This window comes from Myotis brandtii, unplaced genomic scaffold (genome assembly GCF_000412655.1).
Source record: "Myotis brandtii unplaced genomic scaffold, ASM41265v1 scaffold274, whole genome shotgun sequence".
NCBI classification, from domain to species: Eukaryota; Metazoa; Chordata; class Mammalia; order Chiroptera; family Vespertilionidae; genus Myotis; species Myotis brandtii.
The window spans coordinates 5,380,526-5,407,413 of record NW_005360425.1 but is presented as its reverse complement, the minus strand read 5'-3'; the positions used below and the strand labels follow the sequence as shown (position 1 = coordinate 5,407,413).

General features: G+C 52.6%; 2 protein-coding genes and 1 long non-coding RNA gene across 4 annotated transcripts; 1 reads left to right on the top strand and 2 right to left on the bottom strand.

Moving 5' to 3' along the window:
* The first annotated feature begins 10,191 nt into the window (after window positions 1-10,191).
* Window positions 10,192-14,741, top strand: TSPAN1 (tetraspanin 1). Of its 2 annotated transcripts, XM_005868664.2 has the most exons (8): window positions 10,193-10,334; window positions 10,775-10,839; window positions 13,261-13,467; window positions 13,678-13,752; window positions 13,869-13,967; window positions 14,046-14,195; window positions 14,303-14,386; window positions 14,572-14,741. In XM_005868664.2, exons 2-8 carry the CDS (start codon window positions 10,783-10,785, stop codon window positions 14,617-14,619), a joined length of 720 nt encoding a protein of 239 aa, XP_005868726.1. In that variant the 5' UTR covers window positions 10,193-10,334; window positions 10,775-10,782; the 3' UTR covers window positions 14,620-14,741. The 2 variants fall into 2 exon arrangements, with proteins under 2 accessions (XP_014397106.1, XP_005868726.1); XM_014541620.1 differs by lacking the exon at window positions 14,303-14,386 and having other exon boundaries at window positions 10,192-10,334; window positions 14,572-14,652.
* On the bottom strand, window positions 14,591-15,154 carry LOC106726502. The gene is made up of 2 exons (XR_001362580.1): window positions 14,960-15,154; window positions 14,591-14,829 (listed from the first exon to the last, which is right to left on the bottom strand). It is a non-coding gene; the product is annotated as an uncharacterized LOC106726502 (long non-coding RNA).
* A 2,172-nt stretch (window positions 15,155-17,326) lies between these two features.
* Window positions 17,327-26,880, bottom strand: POMGNT1 (protein O-linked mannose N-acetylglucosaminyltransferase 1 (beta 1,2-)). Its single transcript, XM_005868662.2, has 21 exons — window positions 26,476-26,880; window positions 25,509-25,623; window positions 25,268-25,386; window positions 24,540-24,605; window positions 24,339-24,452; window positions 23,357-23,474; window positions 23,070-23,168; window positions 22,814-22,941; window positions 22,402-22,472; window positions 22,097-22,172; window positions 21,820-21,903; window positions 21,690-21,731; window positions 21,437-21,495; window positions 21,033-21,105; window positions 20,822-20,950; window positions 20,612-20,737; window positions 19,090-19,154; window positions 18,852-18,896; window positions 18,504-18,639; window positions 18,075-18,184; window positions 17,327-17,990 (listed from the first exon to the last, which is right to left on the bottom strand). Exons 1-21 carry the CDS (start codon window positions 26,593-26,595, stop codon window positions 17,903-17,905), a joined length of 1,983 nt encoding a protein of 660 aa, XP_005868724.1. The 5' UTR covers window positions 26,596-26,880; the 3' UTR covers window positions 17,327-17,902.
* Between the last annotated feature and the right edge of the window lie 8 nt (window positions 26,881-26,888).

Sequence of the window (26,888 nt, the reverse complement as noted above, 5' to 3'; positions counted from 1 at the left end):
GCCCTGGGTGGGTGGGACCCCTGTGTGCGGCCCTGGGCGGTGGGGCTTGGCGGTGCGATCTGCCCGAGGAAGCCCTATTCTTGCACCCCAACCCCCTGATTGGCCCTGCCGTGTGCACGATCCGGGGCGGCACCCCAACCCCCCAATCGACCCTGCCCTGTGCATGACCGAGGGCAGCGCCCCAACCCCCCAATTGGCCCTGCCGTGTGCACAACCTGGGGCGGCACCCCAACCCCCGGATTGGCCCTGCCATGTGCGCGACCCGGGGAGGTGGGGCAGGCACCGAGGGATCGGGCCTGCCATCTGCCACTCGGGGAGTGGCCTAAGCCAGCAGGTGGTTATCTCCCGAGGGGTCCCAGACTGTGAGAGGGCACAAGTGGGGCTGAGGGACAGCCCCCCACCCCCTCCCCCGCCAGTGCACAAATTTTTGTGCACCGGGCCTCTAGTCTGAAATAACAGCCTTCAGATTAAGACTATCCTAGTTAAGATTCCAGGTCTGTTACTCCCCAGCTGAATGATCTTAGGCATGTTAAGATGAATAATCTTAAGCACGTTATTTACCTCCCTGAGCCTCAGTTCCTTCATCTCAAAAATGGGAGCAATGACTTACATAAACAGGGTGATTGTTGGGCATTGTGTAAGATTTATGAAAACATCTGTCATAGGCACTGACACATACAGGGTGGGGCAAAAGTAGGTTTGTGTTGTGAGTACGGGAAACACAGAGTTAACAAAGCTGTTGCAATAATCATAACCTGCATGTCTTTTTCTATTCGAACAACTGTAAATCTACTTTTGCCCCACCCGGTGTCGGATGTCAACTGTGAGCATTATTTCTATTCGTAGTCTTTGTATTCTCCCCTGAAGCTGCCTGACACTTTTCTCTGGAGGCTGAGCATGGAGATACCTGAAGTTAGAACTGACCTGCACAAAACCAGGACTGTAAAGTACTAAAAGCTGCACTTAGGACCCAATTATAGACTTCAAAAGAGAACAAAGGAGGTTTGAGGCCTAGAGAGGGACAGCATTTGCCAAAGGTCACACAGCAGATGCAGGCAGGTGGAACAGCAGGCAAGCAAAGAGAGAGAGGGGCAAATGAGGGTGTGGAGAGAGAGGTCAGGGCTGAGGTATTGAGCTGAGTCCAAAGACAAGCAGCCTAGCAAGAGGCTCTCCAGCTGACATTGCCCCATTTCCCGTGCCCAGCAGGGGCTGGCATTTGCCTCTCTCTGGAGCTGCTCCTTCTGGGTTCCTGAGGTTGCAGTAGTTTCCCCAAAATGCGAGGTAAATAGCCCTGCTGTTTCCTGAGGAACCAACGCCATATCAGACAAAGTGCTGCCTCACAGTTGGCTACTTCTATAAGGATGCTCCACTCCCGGCACCACCCAGACAGGTGCCCTCCACCAGGGTCCTTCCCAAGTCCTTTCTGGAGGCTCTGACCACCACCCACCACAGGGTGGCCTGGTGCATACCATGTTGCTCAAGGCTCAGCATCCTGTTTCGAGAGAGTCTGCACCTCCCAGCAACCCCAAGAAAAGAGTGGTATAAGGACTCTTTTCTGTTTTGTATCTTTTTCTTTCCCAAAAAAGCCAGACATGGGTTGTCATTAAAATGTGATAAGGAGTCTTACTAACCTTTGAAAATGTCCTGGGCTGATGTTAACCCCAATCACAGGCAAGCTGGAGGCATTGGGCCAGTGTATTGTGCTACTTGATTTTTTCTTTAGGTTATGTTGTCTTTATTTATATAGTTCCCCTCTCTCTATCCCCACCTGCCACCCGACTGCCCTCATCCTCAGGAACCAGGACTGGGTCTTCATGGAGGAGATCTGTCTTCTTTCTGGTTAATTACAGATTTGTTACTTCTCCCAAAGCTCATGTGTCCTGGCTCTCCACCTCCTCCTTAGTGTTCATGTATGAACTCCTTTGCCCAGCACCAATGGGAATCCTCTGGTTTAGACATCCACCTAAAGATAAAGGCTTCACTAACTGGACTCAGGACTCTAGGACTCAGTGATGTCAGAATTCTATATTTCTAAGATTCTGTAACTGAGATTCACAGTGCTAGAATTCTGTGATGCTCAGATTCCATGACTAGATTCTATGCATCTAGAATTTATGATGTTTGTGTTTCATGAATTTGTCATTGACATAGCAACAATAGCCAGTACCCACTTGGCTGGGGGTTTTGTGATTGCTTTTCAGAAGAAACAAGTCTTAGCTCTGGGCTTACTTCTCTGAATTCACTGAGAACAAAGAAAGGAGATGGCTGGATAGGGGAAGGGTAGCACTCCCATGGATATCCATCAGTGTGATATGCCCAGGCAGCCCAGTCCTAGGCCCCAACACTCAGTCCATCCCCCCTAGCCCCTCATTAGGGCTCCAGTATCTGAAGGTAGCAGGAAAAGCAGGCTCCTTTGAGGCCCTTCCACCTTTGAGGCCCTTCCACCCAACTGCCTTCCCTTCCTGGCCTGTCCCATGCTCCAGAGAACGTTTACTGAGAGTCTGGCCTGAGGGGGAGATAGGATTAAGCCCTGGGCAGGGAGCCAGTGGAGGAGATATGGGAGATTCCCTAGGGAGCTTTCCCTGAAGGAGAGGAAGGAACAGAGGCCGGAAGTGGGGGGTTTGGGTGAGGGCACTGGTAAGGGTGGGGTGACTGGTACTGCATTGTGGGGCTGGAGCTGGGCTTCCGGCCATTGACTGATTGGTGACAAGTGACCTCCAGCCTGGCGCCCTGGGGCTGGTCTGGTTGTTGAACCCCGATCCTTTGACTCAGGTTCCTGTGCCAAATCAGACTCCCAGGAAAACCCGGAGTGTGGGAGTCAGGGGTGGGAAACCTGATCCTCCAGGGGCTCCTTCCTGGGAGGTCAAGAAAGGGGGCAGGACTTTCCAAGGATCACATCTGGGATTTGGGGCAGAACAAGGACTGGAATTCGGGATTCCTGCCTCCAGTCCTGAGCTGTTCCCCCCAAATTCCAAAGGGTCCTAAGATTACATACTGCTCCCCCAATGGTTTGGCCAGACTCTGGGCTAGAGAAGGGGCCTGCCCCCAAGTCACCTCCCCAGAGCTGTCTGGACACACACACACACACACACACACACACACACACCCTCCAGCTCTGAGGGCTTGTTTGAAGCTGCCAAACCCGATTTTCCCCGTTGGCTGCCTAGACTGGCTGGAGCAGGAAACACTTCTCAGGGCATGGACCCCTCAGGCCACCGTCCTCCTCCCCCTCCTCTTCTCCTCTCACACCCAGCCCTTCCCACACACCTGTGCCACCTTCACTTCCTCCTCCACTTGCCTTCCAGCTCCGCTTGGCTGCTCACAGGTGCTCGGAGGTGTGGTCCAGTGCAGGCCCTCTTCGGGCCTTAGTTTTTTTGTTTTGTTTTTAATCCAGCTTTTTGTGTGTGTGTGATGAAATATACATGACACAAATTATACCATGTTAACCATGTTTTAAGTGTACAGTTCAGTGACATTAAGTATATTGTGCAACCACCACCACCATCCAACTCCAAACCCAAACTCTGGACCCATTAAATAATAACCCTCCATTCTTCCCTCCGCCTCAAGCCCTGCAACCACCATTTTCGTTTATGTCTATGACTTTGACTACTCTAGTGGGCCTCAGTGTTCTCATCTACAGATCCACTGTGAGGAGGTCCCCAAGAAAAGGGGGGTGTGAATAGCAGTGGGCCACCACTTAGATAGTGGGTTGGTGCAATGTTGGGGGCACAGCCTGGGTTGTGGGAAGGAAGCCCTGCTCTGTGGAATTCTGGAGGTTTGACTGTCAGGGTGAAAGATGCAAGGAAAGGGAGTATGCCCTCCTGGTTTCAGGGGATCTCTCCGGGAGACTGAAAGAGACAGAGAACATCATCCAGGACCAAGCCCCCCTGTTCCCAGTGTTCAGTGCCCTCCCCACAATTTAGTGCAGGGCCTTGTGTGATCTGTTTAATGTCTGTCTCCCATGGAGCTTCGACTCCCACCAGGAAGAACTCCCACTGTCTTGCTCACTGCTTTATCTCCAGAACTTGGCACCCTCCCTGGCACAGAGCAGGCACTACTGACAGAGACAGAGTTTCAGATTGAAAAGCAGAAGCAGAGGCACTCCAGGGGCTGGAGACCAGCCAGGTCAGCTCACCTAACCAAGGCCCCTGATCCAAGCTGCCACACAGCCCAAGCCTTCTCCTCTGGCCTGGGAGCTCCCCAGTATTCTCAGCCTCTGGGGAGCTCTGGCAGGGTGGGAGAGAGTGAGCCTTATCCCAGTCACCCACGGGGTCACCTGGACTGGGGTGGTGGGGGCCCTCTGGCTGCTGTTGCCTCTGGAGTCTGGACGGGGAGGAGAGGTGGGAGCCTGGAGGGGGAAGGGCAGTGGAGGAGCCAGCATTGCAGAGGGAGCTAAAAATAGCCAGAAGAGATGATGTCATCGGGTTCCCACAGCTCAGCACCCCCTCACTCACACACATACAGACTTACTCTCACAGACACAGAGACACACAGACACAGTGTTGGGCATGCATACACACACGCACACTCACACTGATGTAGGGGAGGGAGGCTTCTGGGTCCCAGGGCTGCAGGGGCAGGGAAGTCTGGTGAGTGTGTCTGCATGTATGTGTGTGTGTCTGTGTGTCTGGGTTGGCATGAGTTTGATTGCATGTGTCTATATGCTTGTGTCTGAGTGCATGCATGTTTGTGTGTGTGTTCATTTGTAGGCATGTGGATGTGTTACATGTCTCATGTGAGGAGGTCTATGTGTCTTAGTGTCTGTGCATATCTTTGTTTATAGGCATGAACTTGCAAGCATGTGTATTTGATACATTGTGCATCTGTGAGTCCACTTATATTTACATGTCTGCACGGATTGTGTCATGTGTCTTTATATGTGTGAGCCCCCCTTGGGGACTAGCCCAGCCACCTTCCAGCTCTGATTGAAGTTCAGTGCTCCCCCAGTACCCTAAGGAATCTCATCCCCCACCCAATACTGTCTGGCCACGATATGTCAGGGAATTCTCTGTCCCTCCCCTCCTCTCAGGGTCCCATTCTCTGGCAGGCTTTGGAATAGATGGACACAGACACAATTCATTTTCTCCCCACAGGTTTCCTGAACCCCAGGGGCCAGGCCAAAGGTCTCAACCCTCAGGGAAGGGAGCCCTGGAACTAGAGCCAGATTTTGGGACCTTGAGACACACACTAACCCATTCATAAAGTGACACGTTAGAGACAGGGCCCCTCACAATGTTTCCTGTCATTGAGACACAATGCCATGGAGACACATCCCACAGAAACCCAGTTACACCCAGTGGCACATGGGCGCACACTCAGAAATTCAAATGGAAAATCCCCAGGCCAGAATGCTTAGCACCCTCCCTCTTCTGGACTCAAGCTGTCTTGCCCCACCCCCAGAGGCCTGGCTCAGCTGTTTTCCTGTCCTGGAAAATACTGACCTCAGAGAGTGACTGGGGGCTGAAGGTGGTACACCCTCTCAGAAGCAACCATTTCCTTGTTCAGGCTGCCCCCTCCCCCTCTTGACCTTCATTCCTCTTAGCAGAGCTGATGCCTCTCTCTGATACACCCATACCCTCACAAACACACCTTAACACTCACAGCTGGCCACAGAGGCACATTCGATTGCAAAGGCTTACTCGGTCACATGGCCACTTACACTGCCATTGTTCTGGTCTCCCACATGCTCTCAGACACACACACACCAGCAGCTACACCTACACACTGACCATCCCAGGCACACAGAGCCACATACACCGCACTGAATCATTCACAGGGTTACAGGCAAGCAGTGAAATCTCTTCCCTCCTATCCTTTCCTGAGCTGTTCCTCTATCTTCCTTCCCTGTGCAGATGGGAGTGCAAGGCAGGAAGGCCCTGACCTCATAGGGTATATCAAAAGCTGAAGCCAAAGGTGGGGAGTTGGTGCGTGTTGCTGACCTTGTCCTGTCCTTCCACTGTCTAACTGTGATCCCGGCTGCTGTCACTGAAGCCTGTCCCAGCCCTCATACCCTGCAGTCAGCTGCAAATACCTCAGAGTGGAGTGGGCAGAAATGATTGTATTAGGCTGCTATTCACCACCCATGGCCCCCAGAAGATACAGGTCCGGAGCCAGCCAAGCTTCTGGACTAGTTTCTGGGCATTTCTAGAGGATCAGAAAGCTGCCAGGTTGACAGAGGCGTCTGAGAACTGAGGAGAGGAAGGAGAGGGAAGAGTGTGAGGAAGGCAGCAAGCAGTCCTGGAAGCTCCACTGCTCTTAGATTCATTCACTTCCCCAAGCCCTCCACTTCCAGCCAATATGTCTTCCATTAAGGCTCTCCGCCTTTTCGGAAGACCGCCATCAAGACCCTTGGGGTAATATTTCACAGAGCGTGTGTCCCCTTGAGTGCCTATGCAGGGCTAAGGTGGGGGAAACTTCAGTGACCCTGTTTTTCCAACCCCAAATCCTGGCTCGGGGCCCTTGGCTAACCTTGCAGTGGAAGGATCCACACACTGGTGGTGACATTGCGGGTGTTGTTGATATCTCTGGCCATGGTGGCAAGATTGGTGGCTGCAGTGGTGGCAGTTGGGCTTTGGGGTTTCTGCCGGTACCTTCTGCGGCTACACTTGAACATCTTGGGAAACCTAGGCCGAGGCCAGCCCATACCTGGCCTGCGGTAAGGGGGACGTAAGCCCTGGGGCCGAGGGGCACGGACAAGCTGAGAAGGCCCCATGGGCACAGAAAGCTTCTGTGAGTGTGCCCAAGGGTGCTGCTGGCCAGGGCAGCTGAGGTCTTTATGACATACAGAGTGTATATGGGTGGGGCTCTTTATTACAGGTCCTGGTCCCCGGCCCCTCCCCATAGGTCAGGTTCTCTCTGTGGGTCAGCCCAGCCAGAAAACTTCAGCTCGGCCTCTTGGGAAAAAGGAACTCCGAGTAGGGGAAAATCACTTCTTTGTTTTCTCACTCATCCACATTAACACTATTAACAATTTTATTGAGAACTTACTATGTGCCAAATTTGATACCAAGTACCTTACAAACAACAACCCTACAAGGAAATTCTATAATTATTCCCATTTCATATACACTCGACTCTTGTTATTGATGGTAGTTATGTTCTAATAAAGCTACCACTATGAACAGTGGATTAGCAAATATTGAACCAATGCTCCTAGGAGAAGTGCAGGGTTAGATTCCTACCAGGTCATAACATTTTCATCAAGTGATTGATCAGTACATCACCTAGTTTTATGTGTTTCTCTGTTTAAAGACACCTAATTTAAAAATTAATGTTGACTCGTTAACATTGAACTCACAGCCAATAGCACTATAACTTATACCTGAATGAAGTTCATATAACACACATGTGTCCTTTGGAAGGCACATCACAACCTTCTTGTGCTTAGCAATATTAGATAGCACTTCAGCATGACATTAGGGCCATTTAAACAGCAAAATCACCAACAAAAAGCCCCCAAATGCAAAAAACATGACACTAAAAAGACCACATTATATTACATTATAATAGCTGAAATGAGAAGGCAGGTTGTTCTCCTGTTCAACCTCAGCTGAGAACATGCAAGTTGGGCAACTCAAATTTTTTGCAGCTGTACACATGTCCATGAATAACCTCAAAAGTACCATGCATATTGGTTTGGGGTTACAAATAAATTTTAATGAGTAGGTAATTCACAACATGTAATCTGTGAATGATGAAGATTGGTCGTATAAGGAAATTGAGGTTCAGGTGATGTCACACAATCAGGGTCAGGCAGGGATTCAGATCCATCATGGCCAAGGTCCAAAGCCCCGACATTTAACTCTTGCTATTCTGCACTCATTCATTCAGTCATTCAGGAAATGTTCACTAACAAATTCATATGTGCAGGACACTGGGGACATAGATTAATGTGACCTGGTTCCAGTTCTTCCCGAGACAAAAGAGAAAGCCATGTGGACAATCAGTGCAGGGAGAGAAATGGCTAGATCACCAGGGGATGTAAGAGGTTCCAGCCCTGGGTTTATCTCCTTTCTTGTAGGAGACAGAAACATCAATGGCTCTGCTAGGCCTTGTACTGAGTTCTTGTGGAACTTTGGGCTTGCTCCTTTCCCTCTAAATCTTAGCCCTCTCTTCCTTTCCCTCGTATTCCACCTGAACAGGCCCCCTTCCCCACTTCCCCGCCTCCACCTTGTCTCTTTTCCCTCAGGAGACAGCTAGGAGACTGAGAGGCCCTCCACACCACACTCAAAGTCCCTACACCTCCTGCCCTTCCAGCTTCCATTCTTGCCATCCTCAGTCTTAGAAACCAACCCAGCCCCCATCCACTTCTAGCCACTATACCTGTAAACCCACCTGCCCTTGGCCATCTTCTTACTCAAGTCCTAGACCAAGGCCTCTTTCCCTGCTCTTTCTGGAAGCCAGTCCGTCCTGCCTTTTTCAAGATTCCATCAATGTAGACAGTCTGTTTGATGGGGGGTAAGACGTAGACTCTGGCACCAGACTGACTGGGCTGAATACTGGCTCAGCCACTTATAAGCTGTGTGATCACGGCAAGAACTTAACCTTTCTGTGCCTCTGTTCCCCCATATTTAAACGGAGATAAGAGCCCTGGCTGGTTTTGCTCAGTGGATAGAGTGTCGGACCTCAGACTGAAGGGTCCCGATTTGATTCAGGTCAAGGCCATGTACCTCTAGGCTCAATGTGTCTCTCGCACAGTGATGTTTCTGTCTCTCCCCCTCCCTTCCACTTTCTCTGGAAATCAGTGGAAAAATATCCTCAGGTGAGGATTAAAAATAAAAAGAAGATAAGAGAATCTATCTCATAGGATTGTTGTGAAGGAAAAATGATTTACTATATATGTATTGCATTTAAAACATGATCCGTAAAAATATTGTGTTGTCAGTTTCCCCTCTCTTGTCTCTTCAGCTGCCTCCTCCCATTACAAAAACAAAACAAAATTTAAAATCCACTTTGTCCATGCCATACCCCCTCTGGCTGGGACTTTCCCCACTCGGACCTTTTTTTTTTTTTCTTTTTTTTAATATATTTTATTGATTTTTTACAGAGAGGAAGGGAGAGAGATAGAGAGTTAGAAACATCGATGAGAGAGAAACATCGATCAGCAGCCTCCTGCACATCTCCCACTGGGGATGTGCCCGCAACCCAGCTATATGCCCTCGACCGGAATTGAACCTGGGACCTTTCAGTCCGCAGGCCGACGCTCTATCCACTGAGCCAAACCGGTTTTGGCTCCCACTCGGACCTTTTTACACTAAGGTTGCTTATGTCCCAGATTGGGGAGAAAATCTCTTCTTAAAGCCCGATAACAATTCTGTTATACCGACTAGACATTAAAACCAAGTCTGAGAAATGCCCCCTAGGGTCACACAGCTAATAAGCAACAGAACCAGGATTTGAGCACCTGGTCTGAGTGACTCAAAAGCCAGGACTGCCCCAGCACCTCCATCAGGAATGTTGGAATAGGAAGTGGGATGGCAGCCTCGATGGTGGGCATTGCAGGGCCTTAAAGCTGGGCAGCAATGCTTTCTTGAGACCATGGTGCCACCTGCTGGCAGAAAGGGAAGGGGTGTACACAGAGTGCTAAGGGAAGAAGGAAAAAAGGGAAGTTTGGGGGGAAAAGGGTGGAGAGGGAGAAGAGTGAGGAGGAGAGATGAAGGGAGATGGGGAATTTGATCTTTTTGTGAAAGGAAAAGGACTAGGAGCTTTTTATTATTCAAAGGAGGGAGCAGAAGCTGCCAAACCTTGGTCACTGCCTTGAAAGTGCGTGCGTGTGAGTGCGTGTGTGTGTGTGTGTGTGTGTGTGTGTGTGTGTGTACTCGTGAGCATCAGTAGGTGTTTTTGTTTGTGTGTGAATATATAGATGGCAACTTGGGTAGATGTGTATGCCTGTGAGCACAGCATGTAGGGTGTGTATGAATGTATCTGTAGATACAGGGTAAGAAACATATGTGCACTGTGGTGGGGGGTGGCACTCAGAAGTTCTGGGGCCCTGCCCATCCCCAGATTTCTCTCCCTTCTCAGATCAGGCGGGGTATTGCCCGTGCTTGGTATTGGCAGGTGGAGTCCCACTGCTCTTGTGGCTGTGGGGACGGATCTCCAGGCAGCAGGGGGCAGCAGGGGCAAGAGAAGGCCTAAGAGCTGGGGTGGAGCAGGCAGGCAGGCGGGCAGAGGAAGCCTTTAAAACACCTGCCCCGCCTGCAGGTGAGCAGTGTTGTGTGAGAGCCAGCTGCCTGTCTGCCCACTCAGTGGCAGTTCCCTGGAGCTATCTGTCCCCGCTGGAGCCTCAGCAGATCCTTCTTTCAGAAGTCACTACCAAGAGTCCTGAACAGGTGGGTGATGGCATAGAGTAGAGATTGTCTTATGAAGGGAATTCAATCTGAAAGCAGGTTCGGGGAGCTGGAAGGACCCTGGGGAGGGCCCTGGAGGAGTCTACTCTTGGTTTGGGGAGGGGTCACGGATATATAGGTGCCAGGGAAGGGCATGGAGTGACCTACAGTGTGGACATTGGGCTTGGGTGCCGGGGGATGACCTGGAGTGTTAGGATCTGGGTGTCAGGTGCTGGTTGAGGGTCTGGGCAGTACAGAGAGGTAGGAGTGTCAGGGTGGGAATTGGGAAAAGTCCTGAGGTGTCAGAGTCCAGATGCAGGGGAAGCTTGGTAACATATGGGTTCTGGAGTCTGGAGTCTGATTTGTCAGGGTTCAATGTCAGGGCCAGGGCCAGCCTGGGGGTTGCAGGGGGAGGTTCTAACTCATACATGTCTGCCTCCCAGGAGCCACCATGCAGTGCTACAGCTTCATTAAGACCATGATGATCTTATTCAATTTTCTCATCTTTGTAAGTATGGGTGTTGTGAGCTCTTTGGGGCTCCCTACAGGAGTGGGTCACAACCTGAGCAGAGCTCAAGCTGGGGAATTGGAGCCACTGTGCCCAGAGTCTCCTGCCAGTGTCCCCTTATGATGCAGAGGTCTCCCCAAATGCTGAGTTCACTCCGCAGCCTGGATGACACATGAGTTGGAGTAGAGAAACTTGGGGATCTCCTCCCTTCCAGGAAGCTTTAGTCCAGACTCAGGGCAGGGCAGGTTAATGGGAACAATTCTCCCCTTTTCATAGCATTGAAATCCAGAGGGGGGAAGGGGTTTGCCCTAAGTCACCTCCCATGGGAGGAAATTTGGTGGCCTCTGTATGATGGGGAGCTGAAAGAAGACAAGACCCAGACCCTCACAGCAGAAGGTCTGCCTCAAGCAGCCCTATTCATTAAACACACGTTTATAGCCTCAGATTCAGTGCTGAATGCTGGGTAACAGGTGAGCAAGCTCTTTCTCTGCCCTGGAGGACCTCAGCTCCAGCAGGCCAGATAGGCAGACAGTTACAGCGTAGTATTTCTGGCTTTAACACAGGGGCTAAGGGAGACCATAGGAGGGGGATGAAGTCCACCGGGTCAGAAAAGACTTCCTGGAGGAAGTAGCTGAGGCCGGGGATTTGCCCCGTGTGAGGGAACTGTAAAGCATGCAGAAAGGCCCAGAGGCAGTAGTATCAGACATTGCTCAGAAAACCAGGAACAGATTATGTGGGGCATGTTTGAGGAAGCTGAGCAATGAGGCATAAACCCTGGAGATGGTGGTGGAGATGGGGAGAAATGTACAAAGTAGACAAAGGAGAAAGCCTCAGATGGTGGCTGAGGGATGCAAGAGGAGGCAAGGGAGACAGAGGTCTTGGAGATGATGCCCCTGTTTGTGGCATGAGCAACCTGGGGGTATGCCATAGGCAGCTCAGAGTTACAGCTCAGGTGGGAACTGGACATGATATGTGAAAGTCATGTGCCTGTAGGTGGTCATGGAAGCCACTCAGTGGGTGAGAGCACTCAGGGAGAGCGAACTCCAAGAAGCCCAGCTTATAAGGAATAAGCGGAGAAATGGCCACCAGGAAGCAGATGGAGAAAGAGCAAGGGAGAAAACAAGGAGAGTGAGATAGAGAGGCCAAGGACGATATTGTATCGAGCGTCTCCCAGATTTAGCATAGGATGTCACCGGAGACCTGGGAGCCACATTAGAGTGGGTAAGAGTGAGTCAAAGGTGAGGAAGTGGAGACATGGAGTGTAGATGAATTTGGAGAAATTGGTCTGGGGTAAGGAAACACTCTGACTCCAGTGTGGGCTGTGTCTCGGGCTCCCTTTGGCTTTGGAGAACCAGCCGTTATTCATGTATGTAGAGAAGACAACAGGATCCCATCAATTTGGACAGTAAAGACTCTGGCCGGAGGGGGTTAAAGGCAAATCCGGTTTGGTTTCTGGCCTCTGTTGCCCAGGCCTTGCCAGGCTGGGCAGGGCAGGGCAGGCCTCAGACTCCTTGAAATTTGACCCTGCAGGCTGAAAGTCCAGCTTTTTGTCCTTGGGCAAACATGCCTGGAATGCAGCCATGATCTGCCACTTCACTCCTGGTTCTAGCCTCAGTTCCTATAGCTGGAAAGTGGGGACTGGGCACCAAGGTTGTGTCAGGATGATTCATACCCTGAAACTCTGGTTCCGAAAGGCTTTGCTGTAAGAGCTTTGGGAACTGGGCAGTGCCCTCCTCCCCATTCTGGGCCTCGGGATTCCCTCTGAGGTTTGGAGCTGAGCTAGGGAGCCTCCAAGAGCTCTGACTGTGCTCCCCCTCAGTCTCCACGAGGAGAGGTCTAGGCTGGATAAAGGGCAGGCCTGGAGTTGAACCTTGGAAGGGAGCCAAATGGGGCCCCAGGGTAGGTGTCCCTTCTCACCACCTTCCTCTCCAAGGTTGGGAGTAGGTGTAACCTCAACCCCGCCTTCGTTACCAGGGTTACTGTTGAGCCTGCTCAATGCTACCACCCCCCTGTTTCCACCTATCAGAGGACATAGGTGTTCCAGACACCCATAGCCTGGGGAGGAAATAGGGTGGGGTAGGTGCTCAGCTGCTTGTTTTCACTCCTAGCTATGTGTCAGGACCCTGGCATCGGTGAGGGAAAGTCTGGGCACCCCCATGTCCCCACCACCACCACCACAGGGATATTTTAGGAACCTCTGATCCCATTTATATCTGCCTAGGTGTGCAGCCTGGTGCGGCTGTGGGTATCCCAGCTCCCATCCTTCTGGCTTTACAGGATGTTTTCCCTCCCTACTGGATGAGTTTTTAGACTTCTTAGCCAATAAAAGGGGAAATTTCTCATCTCCCATTTTCCTGACTCAACTGTGTGGTAGGGAACTGCTGGCCAGCACTGTTTCAAGGTCTGCTTCTCTGTCTCCAGCTGTGTGGTGTGGCCCTGTTGGCAGTGGGGATCTGGGTGTCAGTCGATGGGCCATCCTTCCTGAAGATCTTCGGGCCGCTGTCGTCCAGTGCCATGCAGTTTGTCAACGTGGGCTACTTCCTCATCGCAGCTGGCGCTGTGCTCTTTGCTCTTGGTTTCCTGGGCTGCTACGGTGCTCACACTGAGAACAAGTGTGCCCTCATGATGGTGTGTCAAACCCAGTTCCACAGGCCCATAACCAAGGCTTGGGGTCCCCTCACCTTTGACACCAGGCCCTGGGGATCCCCAAACCCTCTTCTGGACTCCAAGGGCCTCAGCGAAGGGGCCCCTGCCTCCTTTTTATGGGGGGTGGGTTAGGGCAAGGGATTCATGAGGGACTGTCTCTCCCTAAAATTCAGACCCCTGTTTCCTATTCAGTTCTTCTTCATCCTCCTCATCATCTTCATTGCTGAGGTCGCAGCTGCTGTGGTCGCCTTGGTGTATACCTCAGTGGTGAGGATTGAGGATGGGGCAAGGGAGTAAGATTGGGCAAAGCCCTGGAAGTGGGTTGTGGCCTGTGAATGGCCACCCTGCCTATCAGGCCCTAAACACTGTCCTGCTCTACCCAGGCTGAGCACTACCTGACATTGGTGGCAGTGCAAACCATCAAGAAGGACTATGGCTCCCAGAAGGACTTCACACAAGTGTGGAACAGCACCATGGAAGGGGTAAGGTGGGCTGGGGAGGCTTTGGAGTGGGGAGAAAGAGGCAAGGCCCCAATGACACCCTCCCCTCCTTGTCTCCAGCTCAAGTGCTGTGGCTTCAACAACTACACGGATTTTGAGGAGTCTCCCTACTTCACAGATAACCAGGTCTTTCCCCCATACTGTTGCTTTGATGATGTCAATGGCACGGAACCCTGCACCAAGAAGAGGGCCGAGGACAAACCTGTACAGGTGTGGGCTGGCATGGAAGGTTGGGGCTGTTTGAATGGCCTCAGAGTGCTGAAAGGGAGGGGCGGGGGGCAGGAGCTGACTATAGATGCTCTTTTCCCTTCTCCAAGGGTTGCTTCAAGCAGCTTCTGAGTGACGTCCGAACCAACGCAATCACTGTGGGTGGTGTGGCAGCCGGAATTGGAGGCTTGGAGGTAAGGGGGTGAGAAGGTTGGAGCAGGATATCCCCACTGGAACAGAGGTGCTTGTCCCATCTCTGAGGCCTCTCTAGAGGACACAGACTTCTAACCGTTTCATGTAGGGAGTTTGGGGGGCAGGGGACTAAAGCTCAAGGACCATGATCATGTCCCCTCATCTCTCCCTATTCCTTCCCCACCAGCTGGCTGCCATGATTGTGTCCATGTACCTGTACTGTAATTTGAAATAAGTCTGCCTCTGCCTCCGCCACTGCTCCTGCCACACAGGAACTGGGAAGAGCACCCTGGCACTGCCAAAAGGCCGGGATCAGGGTGGCGACAGGATCTAACAGTGTCATTTGGGCCAGAGTGGGGCCACATGGGGACCACCCCTTCAGGCTGTGCCTGACTTCACCTTCTATTGGTGGGGTTGGGGCCCACCTGTTCCAGAGCCAGTTCTCCTGCCCATTCCTCCAGCCTGTCTCTCAAATCCTTGCTACCCCTTCAGGACAACAGGAGCTCTCGGTGACCCCAGTACTCCACTGGGAATAAGGCACCCTATATCCTGAGCACATGTAAAATTAGTAGTACCAGTTCTCCTGCCCATTCCTCCAGCCTGTCTCTCAAACCCTTGCTACCCCTTCAGGACAACAGGAGCTCTTGGTGACCCCAGTGCTCCACTGGGGAATAAGGCACCCTAAATCCTGAGCACATGCAAAATTAGTAGTGACCGGGCGGATGTGTAGAAGGCATTTCAGAATTCATAAACCAATTAAATTGTTTCCACTGGGACTCTTTTCATGTGTATCATTGGGGAGAGGGACCCATCTTGCCTAAACTGGCCTCAGATTCCTGTGGGGCTAGAGACACAGAAGGCCCCTGGGAAGGCAGCAGAAGAGGAGTGGAGGTGGGTGGCTATTTTTTCTCTCCATGTGAATTCCAGGCCTGGGAGGGAGCATAACAGGGGTGGCCAAGAGGGCACTGAGGGAGGAGGTGGGGGCTGGGTCAGCCTGCCTTCCTATAATGTGGGAGGACTTTGGACTGAAACTACTCATTCCTGAGTAGGGGCACTGGACCAGAAAGCTATGAAAATAACAAGCTTGTGCCCAAGTGGGGGCAGGGGAGATGAAAAATATTGCCAGGGCAATGGGAGGGAGTCACCCCTTAGACTCTGAGAAGCCCTCTGGAAGCCCCATTGGAGGATCCAAGCTGCCTACCCTTCCCACTCAGGCAAAGCCCCACACCGCTCCCTGCTTTGGGGACTTCAGAAAGAACGTGTTCTTGGTCTCGGCCTGCCTGGTGCTCTTCAGATCTGATCTCCATGTTGTCTTAACCACCCCCATCCTCAAGAAACTGGGCCTAGAAACGCATGTGACTAGTTTCAGGCCCACACTATCTGATATGGCGACAGATTTACCAGAAGGCCAGAATGTCCCCCACACAGATCTGATTGCTGCCGAACCAGGAGGCAGCTATGGCTGGAGAACATGGTGTCTGCTACCAAGCAAAGCCCAGCCTGGCTAACCAGTCCTCCCCTTGTTTCCCTTTGACCCCTGGATCCCTCTTCCCAGATTTTCCTAAGGTAGCCAGGAACTACCACCTGTTGCTGGGCCCAGAGAGGAAGTGACCTGGCCAGAGCCATACAGTGCCTGAGAGCTAGTTTGAGGCCAAAATGAGGAGCCTGCTGGGGGGTGGGCAATGAGCCCCCTTCCCCACTTTACTATGCCTTGCACGCACAACTCCTGAGATGGGTCAACGCTTTCTTGATGGTGGGTACTACCAGCAACATCAGGAAGTGCTCAGCCTGGGTGGGGCCGGCCAGTGTTTAGGGCCTGACAAGGAAGGTTGCTGATCTGTTTGCCCAGGGTGGGCCTCCGCCTCATAGTGAGCTAATTGCTCCTCAATCTGGCTGTTATGGCACCTCAAACACTATCTCTAGCTACAGCAAACACTGAAATCAGCAGGGTGGCAAGAAACGTCCTAGTCACACACTACCCGTGCCATCGCCGACCTGAGCTCCAGGCACCTGTGGGGGAGGCAGGGGGGCAGAGAGCTGGCGAAAGGGCGGCAGTTCCTGCCTTCCTGGCCAAGGCTCTACAGGTGCTCACCAGGCTCGCCTCATACGGGCTCTGCAGGCAGACTGTTGCTCTAGAAGTGTTCTGTACTCTCCTGACCCTAAGTCCTTCACAGCTCCCTTAAATGTCATACTTCCCCTGCTTGGGATATCTCATCCATTCCCTATACACAATCCCATTCATTTTCTGGTACCTTTATGACTTGGATCTTCTTAACCTCTCTGGATCACTGGCTGGGTGAGAATCTGATAAAAAACAATGGCTTTTCTTCAGAAAAAATGCCCAGCTATGAAATCTGCATACAGTGCACTAATGGCCACAGAAATCCTTGTTCCTATGTCTCCATCTGCAGCCCAGTCCTAGCCTCCTGAATGATGCCCAACCCGGTTCTGTCTCACCCACTTTCTTCCCGCCCATGGCTCACTATACTCACCTGTGCGCCCATTGCCTTCCCACATCTAAGTATCCCTTTTTGCTTTCTTTTGCTCCATATCTGGGGACAAGTGCCTGACCCTGACAAGCTAGGCAGGAAACAGGTTGGTGGTTAAACAGTGGGAAAGGGGTGTGGGGTGGCTACTCCAAGCTCAGCCCCAACAGGTCAGGCTCTAGGGTGGAGCCTAGGGAAAAACCTTGAAGTTTGAGACTTGGGCATCCCCTGGTGGCCAAATGGCCCCAAATGTAAGATAAACCCTATGGAGGGCAGTAAGGAAAACTCACCATCCATCATGAGCATTCATTCTCTCTCTCTCTCTCTCTCTCTCTCTCTCTCTCTCTCTCTCTCTCTCTCACACACACACACACACGCACACACAATCACGAGACACATCCATAGAGGACACACACACACACACACACACACACACACAATCACGAGACACATCCATAGAGTTTTTCTCCTTTTTTAATCAATGACCACCTTATCCAGCTTTGGAAACCTGGACAAAGATGAGGCTGAGTAGAGGCCTGGTTCAGGGTGAGGGTCTCTGAGTGCGTCTGCATCAGTGGGCGGGCCCCTGCTGGGCCTGTCCAGGAGTTGGGAACAGCAGTTTCCTGAGTAAGAGCCAGCCACACCCTCAGGGCAGCACCCCAGTCCATAAAAGAATCAAGTTCCTTCAGGCTTCACCCTGTTTCCAAGGCCCTCAGGACAGTAAATAAATAGGTTAAATTCTGAGCCAGGCCTGGGAGGAGGGAGTATACAAAGGGCAGGATCAGCTGCTCAGGGATTCCAGCAACTATCCTGCCCTTTCCCAACAAGGAAGTAAATAAATAGACCTCCAACTCAGAAATAGGGGCGTTGGAACAGGGGAACCCTCCCCTTGAAGTTAGTAATTAAGTCTCATGTTAAAAACAAACCAGCCCCAACCCCTGCCAGTGTCTACAAAATCCTACATGATGGGGTGAAGGGCTAGCCTGCCTGGGGGTACACAGTACCCAGCCCTGCAGGGTCCCGGAGGAGGTCTCATGTCTGTTCTGCAGCTCCTGGGGCTCCCTCCTCCTTTGGGGGCGGCTCCAGGAAAATTGGGGTGATTGATGGTGGCTTCTTCACCCTGGGAAGGTAAAAGGAAAGAGGTCATTAGCTGTGTCCCATCCAGCCAGTCTCCCATTTCTAAGGGCAGAAAAGAGTCACTCACGAGTAGGGGGAGGCTGGGACCCCCACTACCAGAAAGTGGTTCTTCTTCCGAAACAACCTCCACAGGCCCCGGTGGTTGCCACGCACATCCAGGTCCCAGATATGGAGGCACTGTGGGGTGGAGTACAGGGAGAGGCATGGGTCAGAGAGCTGTGCGGAGGGGCCACTGAGGACCCAAGGCCCAGCCCCCATCCCTCCTCAGCAGCCTCTTCAATCTGCAAGAGATAGCATCTTTTTTTCTTTTTACCATCTCTCAAATTAATTTTTTTCTTAAAGTACTTCTAATAAGAGGTAGCAGCTGTTAAAATACAAATCTGGACAAGGAGGTTGAAAGATGGGTCTGAAAGTGTAATGAAAAGGTTCTAAGGTAAAAGGCTCCCTGTATCTTGGGGGAAGGGGCATTTCTAGGGTAGGTGTGGCATAGGGGCACCTTGGCAAGCTGAGTCCAGGTGGTGAAGTCATCATCTTTCTCCATTCGGATAAAGGCCACGTAGGTATGGCCCTCTGTGTCTGGCAGGAAAGAGTCTTCACAAGGGTTCTTGCTATGGTCCAACACCTCAGCTTCACTGCAGCGGGGGGAGGGGAGTAAGACAGGCCCTCACTCATGAGTGTATGACACAAGGCCCCTTGCTTAGTTGTTGCCGTCTTGAAATTCTTATTTTGAACAAGGAGCCCCGTTTTTCATTTTGCAGCGGGCCCCACAAATTATGAGGCCTAGACCCTAGTATCTGACGCCTCCCCACTCCCTGCCACGAACCCCTAATGCCTTAGGCCATACCTAAGCAGCCGGTGAACTTCCACTTCGTAAGCTTCCTTCTTCAGACTAAAGGAGAGGGAGAAATGGTTCAAGGGAGAGGGTAGCCCCAAGATCCCAGGAGCAGGGCTGAGGTTCACATGGGAACTGGGGGACAGCAGGCTGGGATAAACATCCAGGCCCCAGGGTTGGAAGGGACTGTCAAATAATGGTCATCAAGACTCCCAGATATCCTGCCCTTTGCCCTGTCCCCAGCCCCTACCTGTCCACGTTCCTGAGCTGGACACCTGGCACTGTGTTGAACTTGTGCTTCTTGAAGTAGGCCTCCTGGAGTGGGTGTGAAGGTGCAAATCAGAGCCTTCCATTGTCTGGCCCACACCTGCCCACTGACCCACTACATAACCATAGGCCCACAAATTAAGTCCTGGGCCTGTAAAGGTCCCTCTAATTTCCTTGTCTTCCTGTCCTCTTTGCAATATCCTTGGCGGGCTCTTATTGCCTTTAATTTGGGCTTAAGCACTGCCAGAGAGCTCATTTCCACACCAGCAGCTCATGCCACTGACCCCTGAGCTAGTCCCTGTCCCCAGTGGTTCTCCCTGGACCAGCTGTTCTAGATCCACGGAAGCCAGGAAGTAGTGGGCAAAGGGGCTGGCTGGACTGGGGGCGGAAACCCCTGTGACTAAGGTGCTGAGGTAAATGCCTGCCCCTCTTGGGGAAATGTGTGGAGGTCTTGTATTAGCTGGTCTTTCAGGGCCCTTCTGGCTTCTAGGAGGTTTCAAGCTGGAAGCTGTCCATTCCTTCAGGCTGGACTGCCTCAAGGCCTCCCTTGCTATAACAGGAGTGGCCCTTTGGACACAGCCATATAGGGGGTGGAGACCTGGGGACCTCCCTGTTCAGGCCGCAGAACTTCCAAGGACAGGAGAGGGCAGGACTTGCAGGGCTGGATATGTGCTTGGCAGTAGAAATACTCTCCCCGCACCCAGCCTCATGCTAAGAATAGTAATAATAAAAATGATACGAGCTAACCCTTATATAATGCTTACAGTTCAAAGCATTTTGCATATAGCAACTCATTTACTAGTAAACCTCATAACCTAGCAACCCTACTAGGTAAACAGTATTTTAATTCTCATTTTACAAATAAAAAAACTGAGGTAAAAGAGGATCAGTAGGCCCAGCAGTTTGGCTCAGTGGTTGAGCATCTGCCCATGAACCAGGAGGTCATGGTTCAATTTTCAGTCAGGGCACATCCTGGGGTTGGAACAGGGGAACCCTCTGTTGCTGGCTTGATCCCTAGCAGGGGGTGTGCAGGAGGCAGCTGATTATGATTCTCATCATTGATGTTTCTCTTTCTCTCTCCCTCTTCCTTCTTCTCTCTGAAATCAATAAAAACTTTTTTTTTTTAAAAGAGGATCGGTAGCCCTGGCTAGGTGACTCAGTTGGCTAGAGCATTGTCCCGTACACCAAAACGTTTTGGGTTTGATTCCCGGTCAGGGCACATACCTAGGTTGTGGGTTTGATCCCCAGTCGGGGCATGTAGGGAGGCAACCGATTCATGTTTCCCTCTTATATCAATGTTTCTCTCTCTTTCTATAAAAATCAATAAAAAACATATCCTCGGGTGAAGATTAAAAAAAAAAAGAGGATCAGTAATTTCCCCTCGGTTACGTGGCTAGTGAGAGGCAGACCTGGGGTTGCTCGAGTCCATGCTCCTTGTGCTATCTGCCATACTGTGCCCTCCTCTCCCCCCCGCCCCCCACCCCGGCAACATCCCTCCCACTCACATGGAAGTAGCCATTCATGTTGAGGCCCACGATGCCAAAGTGGTAGGATCGGGAAACGTCAGGAATGATGCACTCTCGGCCTCGGCGCTGTTCAGGCATCCGCATCCACATGTCCCAGTCCCAGAGCTGGGGGCATGGAAGATTATGAAGGTCAAGGGATTTGGAGCTGGTAGAGGACCCCGGCTCACTTACCCTACCCCGCCACAACACCTTTTCTGGTGTGGGCCACTTGGGCTCAAGCTCCTCCTTATACAAAGACTTCCTCAGCACCCAGCCTAGCCCAGGCATGGTCTCCACGCGGTACAGCAATGCTGGGTCCTCAGCCGTGTGTTCATACCCCTGGGGATAGGCGACCATGGTGGGAGGTATTAGCTCGGGGCCTCTACAAATTTCCCAGCCGACCCCTGGCCTCTCAGCCTACCTGGTCATTCCAGGCCGAGATACAGTACAGGCTGTCATCCTCCTCCAGCAGGTGGATGGACTGGCTCAGGAAACTGAGAGAGGCAGGGTCCAGGGGTTCAGGGAAGGACAAGGACAAACCCAGTCATACAGTGATGCACAAAGGGCTGGAGATGGAACTCAAAAGTCATGCCCCCTTGCTCTTCCCCTTAAATCTCCATCTCATTCTCCGTTTATCCTTTCAACTCTCTACTCCAGCCCAACACCTGCCACTCAACATTTGCTCAGACTCTTCCCCCACCTTTGAGCTTGCTTCCTCCAGAAAGCGCTCCAAGACACCTCACTGCCTTCTTCCTTGGAGACCCAGTCAAGCAAAGAGGCCCCATGCAGCTTATAGAGGTTGCAATGGAAGGGCATTCCCCTCACCTGAAAAAATCCACAGCAATGTCCAGGTCTTCTTCCAAAACCACAGCAAACTTGGCTTCCTGCAGCGGGAGGGGGACAACGTGATCCCAAGGGGACCGTTCCAATCTCATGTCTCCTCCACCCTCATCCCACTTCTCAGGCAGCACTCTCCCCATTTTCCAGATGAGGAGGATGAAGAGTTTGCTACCTAAGGCCAGACTTTATGCTCATGTTTCCCCTCCCTAGGCCCAAGAGTTCTGTTCTTACTACTCACCGGAAACAGGTTGAAAGTGGCAGTGAGGCTGGCCTTGTAGTGCTGGGTGGGGAACAGAAACAGGCACATGAGCTTTAGGGTGGACGGTGCTGCCCGGTGTCTGCCCCTTCCATCCCTGCCAAGGCCGTACCTGAGACACGCGGGCATTCTTGATGCTGATAGGAGTGTGCTGGATGCCCCTCAAACCAAACAGCGCCACAACGTCCATTGGCTCCTGGGGGGCATGGCCACTGGTCATCCAACGAGTCACCTCCCCCTGCCCACCTCTGCAGGCCCTGGCATGCCAAGCCCCCACATTTCACAGCCCTTGCCTGGGCTATCTCCCTCGCCAGTCCTCAGTGATCACTTCTACTCAGCACTTGAATCACTGTGCTCTGCCCCACCCAAAGCCCCCGAATCCCACTCACCTCATAATAGCCATCAATGAACACGGTTATCATCTGGGGAGACACTCCCTGGGCTGAGAGCAGAGAGCGCAGCATCCTGGGGAGCCCAAGGATAAGTTAGGCCTCTTTGTCCCCCCAACGCAGGGCTCCCCTGTGTTTATAGCTGGGCCCACATTCCCCATGTTCACCCACATATGTAAATGGACCTAGAATCTGTTGTCTTCCTGCCCACCTCAAGAGTTCCTCCTACAGATAGGTGAGCCTGGGGTTCCCACCCACTGAGCACCCTCCTGTTGGTGCTGGATGCAGCCCACTGCCACGCTCACCTGTACAGGTAATTGGGCCGGTTCCCTGCAATGACAGCCACAGGAACATTGAGGACCTTGTTGTCTGGGAGCTGAATGAGAAACAGCTTTTAACTCTTGCCTTATTCCTCTTCAAACTGGGATCCCTACCAAGGGAAGAGTTCTTGAGGGGTGAGGGGGACCTCAGGGAAAAGGCAGAGAGTCTTCCCTGTCCTGGGCCCTCCACACACTCAGCCCAACTCTGACTCTGGGCCTTTGCTCACATGGCCTGCCCTCCCTCCTCAGGATGCCCCATCTTTCAGAGCTCAGTGTAAATCCTCAGCCCCTGGTTCCCTCCCAGGCTGAGGTAGAGAAAGCCCAACCTGGATCTGTCCTGGGGCCCCTTGCCAAGCTGGGAAGGAGTCCAAGCCTTACTGCCTAAGGCCCCACTCACTGGGTCAGGGCTGAACTCGATGGGTGTGGGGTCCTTGCAGCTGCACACACTCCCATAGCCCTCAACTTTGCTGCAAAAGCGCCGGCGGCGGCGGTTCAGCTCTGTGTCTGCCCAGTGGCACTCTGCCTCTGAAGGAGAGATAGGGTCAACAGGATGGGGGCATGAGGCCAGTGCCGTCTGAAGAGTTCCAGGCACCCAGTCAAGAGAATAAAGCCCCATGAAGAGGAGCCAAATGCCCAGCCCCCACTCATCCCACCTTCAGCTGAGCTCAGCGGCACATCTGTCTTCAGTAGGACTGGGTCCCCCCAGGAGGAGAGGGCAGGTGACTTAGAATGCTTCTCCCCGAGGACAGGACCTGGCAAGGGGCAGGAACGAGGAATAATGGGGGCCCCAGACTCCAGTTTTGGAGCTTCTTCCCATCTCCCTGCCCACTTTCATCCAACTCACCACCACTGGCACCTATTGCTTCCCTCCCCATCCCATGGGGGTTCTGCTCCCCTAGGCCCTTAATACTACAGGGGGGGTGGACTATGGTGCCAGCACCTCCTTTTCGTCCCACGAAGGCCCAGGTGTCCCTCCAGCCCAGAGCAGGGCCGGCCTGGCTGCCTAAGCTCCTCAGTAGAGCCTTGGCTGTGTCCTTGAGATGGAAGGAGCCCTCGTCCTGGGAGACCAGAGAAGGTGGTCAGCCTGAACAGCACAGTTCCAGGAGACCTGGCCTCATGGAGCACCAAGTGTCAAGCACCACGTCAGATCTTTTCCTCAAATTAGCTTGTTAAATTATCACAGCAACCCTCTGGGAATACTATCTATCATTCCACAGGTAAGAAAACTGAAGGCTTAGGGAGAAATCTGAGAATCATCCGAAGTCACCAGGCTAATAAATCCTTACCATAATCCCACACAGTATGCACCTCTGTCCCCTGCTCTCTCTCTCTGCCCTCTTCCCCACTCTTTTCTCCTCCCTTATTCTGCTCTAGCTCCCCTGGCATCCTTGCTATTCTTCAAGTATGCCAAGTTACCTTCCCACTTCAGGGCCTTTACCCGTACCCTTCTTTCTATTTAGAATGCTCTTCCTCCAGATATTGACATGGCTCGCTCCACACTTCCTCCAGCATTCTGCTCACATGCCATTTCCTTACAGAGGCCTCCCCTTTCTAAAATACATCCCCCATCACTCTGTCTCCCTTTCTTTATTTTCTTCCTCATACAAGTTATCATTTCCTGACATTAAACATTTATTTGGCTGCTTTTTTTTTTAATCTTGCTCTGCTGGAGCAAACTCCTTAAGGGCAGGGACTCTGTCTTGCTTCCCATTGTAGCCCCCGTACCCACAGCAGTGCCTGGCACACAGTACGTGCTCAGTAACTACATGCTCAATTAATAAAAATAACAAGGCTAGTACCGGAACCTGTGTTACCTTCCTCCAGAGTCTCTTCTCAGTGTGCCATACAAGGGGCATAGAACACAGGGCCGTGGGCAGGGTTGGAGCTGGGTCTTAGGGGATGGGGCCAGGGTAGTCACTGACCTTGACGGTGCAGATGAGCACTCTGCCGGGTGCCACCATGTTGAGGAACAGAACCATGGCCTCATCCTCATGAGGTGAGTACGTGTCAAACACACGCTTTGCCATCACATGGCCCTGGCAAAGCACATACCACTGAGTATGTGCCACCAGCAGGGAGGACTCAGCTTTGGCCCTCCAGGTCCCCTACCCCTAGAACCTCACCGTGGCCTGGTTGAGGACGATGACGTGTATACCCCGGCCCTGCTCCCGGGCCTCATCCTCCAGTACCTACAAGGTGGCAGAGACAAAGTCCAACTCTTCACTCTGGCATTCAAGGTCTCTCTGTCTTATTGGCACTTAAGAAAAACAACAACTGCATGAAATGAAACCTCTCTTCCTGCCTATCTATGCCTCTGACACAATTCTCTTCCAACCCAGCTTGAAGGCCACCTCTTCCAGGAAGCCTCCATAGCACCGGACCAAAAGAGCTCACATCTCTCTACGACCTTCCCCTCCACGGCTTTCACGGCTCTTAGAGCACTTGACTGTCTCTGCCTCATGCTGGAGACATCACGCTCTATTCGATTAATCCCTCTAAGTAGGGCCAGATCTGATGACTTTCAGGTCCCAGTGCCTGGGACAAGGCTAAGGCTAATGAAGGGACCAGGAAGTAATTATGACATAAATAACAATGAACTAACTGCCTACTAATACTAATAATGACTCCTGATAAAATCCCACTACATGTAACATGCTTCATGTACTTTTCATTTAATCCTGACAAGTAGAAATCATGATTAGTCCCAGGTTACAGATGAGGAACTGAGGCCTCCAAAGCCACCCACGTAGAAATTGGCAGAGGTACGGTTCCTACTCGGGCAGTGGGTCCCAGGGCCAGTGGACCACACCCTGAATAGAAAGGAGTGTACACCAGACACCAGCCCACTCACCGTAGTGCCATCCACGGCCACATATACTTTGCTGCGGCTTGAATAGACCTCCACATCCAGGACCCTTCGGGGTCCGCTGCCTCTGCGCCGTGGGGGCTCCAATCGGCCCAGGGCCTCATCTGTGAGGATACCACAGGTCATGGAGGGAGTCTCATCCTTTGGGATCTGCCTGTTTCAGCCGTGAGATCCCAGGGAACCCCGCCTGACACACACACCAATCCCACCCTCAGCCTCGCCCCACCATAGTCTTGCTCCGGCTCCGCGTCTTCATTGGCCTCACTGATTGCTCGTCGTGTGTCCAGGATCAACTTGATGTTGACAATGACAGTCACCAGTAGGAAAAGCACAGCCCCTGTCTGAGGGGAGGAGTGGGGATGACCAAAGAGGGATACTCCCTGCAGATCTTTTATTTTTTAATAAATTATTATTATTATTTTTAATATATCTTTATTGATTTCAGAGAGGAAGGGAGAGGGAATGAGCGATAGAAACATCAATGATGAGAGAGAATCATTGATTGGCTGCCTCCTGCACGTCCCCTACAGGGGATCAAGCCCACAAACTGGGCGTGTGCCCTTGACCAGAATTGAACCTGGGACCCTTCAGTCTGCAGGCCGACGCTCTATCCACTGAGCCAAACCAGCTAGGGCCTCCCTGCAGATCTCTGAGGGTCTTCCTGAAAGGAGGGCCCAGGCGGCAGGGATGGCACAGGGAGAACCTGGGGTCTTTCTCTCCTCCTGTTGGCCCAGGGTCAACTCTACTCTTCCAAGCGGGGTCCAGTGTCATGACCACCTTCCTCAGGGACACCCCTGACCTTCCCTTCTTCCCTACCCAGAGCTCCTGTAGTTTCAGTGTGAGGCTTTCATTTCCTCGGTTCCCTCCACAATTAGTTCCGAGAGACGGAGCCAGTCCCAGGGAACCAGCTGAGCATCAGAAGACCTGGGTCCTGGCCCTGACGGCCTGACTGGTGTGGGCTCCTGGGCAAAGCCTCTCCATCAGACTTCTCGCTTCTGTCGGAAGCCTAGAAGGCTGTTCTGTGCCCACACCACTACCTACAGGGACATGACACAGAGAGGTTTCCCCACGAGGAAGCTGTCCCCCCCACCCCCACTTTCTCGGGTGAGGGCAGCCAAGAAGGGCTCCGGTGCTTACAGCCCAGGCTGGGGAAGGCGGGGAGGAAGCCCTGCGAGGCTTGGGACCCTCTATACCTGACAGCATCTCCGCAGGGCCCGCTGGTTGGTCAGCTTATACTTCCAGGTGAGATACCAGCTCCTCTTCTTGCGCGCCCCAAAGGGCTTGGGGAGGGGGCTGGGTTTCCAGTCGTCCATGCCGGGGAGGAGGTCAGCGCCGTCCCGAGCCCATGCCTTGGCAAACCGAGGGGACCGACCGGCGGGTCACCGGGAGGAAGGTGCTCTTCCCGGAGTCCGAGGCCTCGGGGGGATGGGGGCGGGCCTCCCGGGAGCTCTGCCCCGCCGGCACCCATACCGTGCGACCCGGGAAAGTGGCCCAACTTCTCCGGGAAGGAGCCCTTCCGCGGGGTCAGGTCACCGGGAGACCCCCCGGGGACGGGGGCTGGGGGGCTGGCGGGCTGCCCAGGGACCCAGGGGAAGGGGGCGAACGA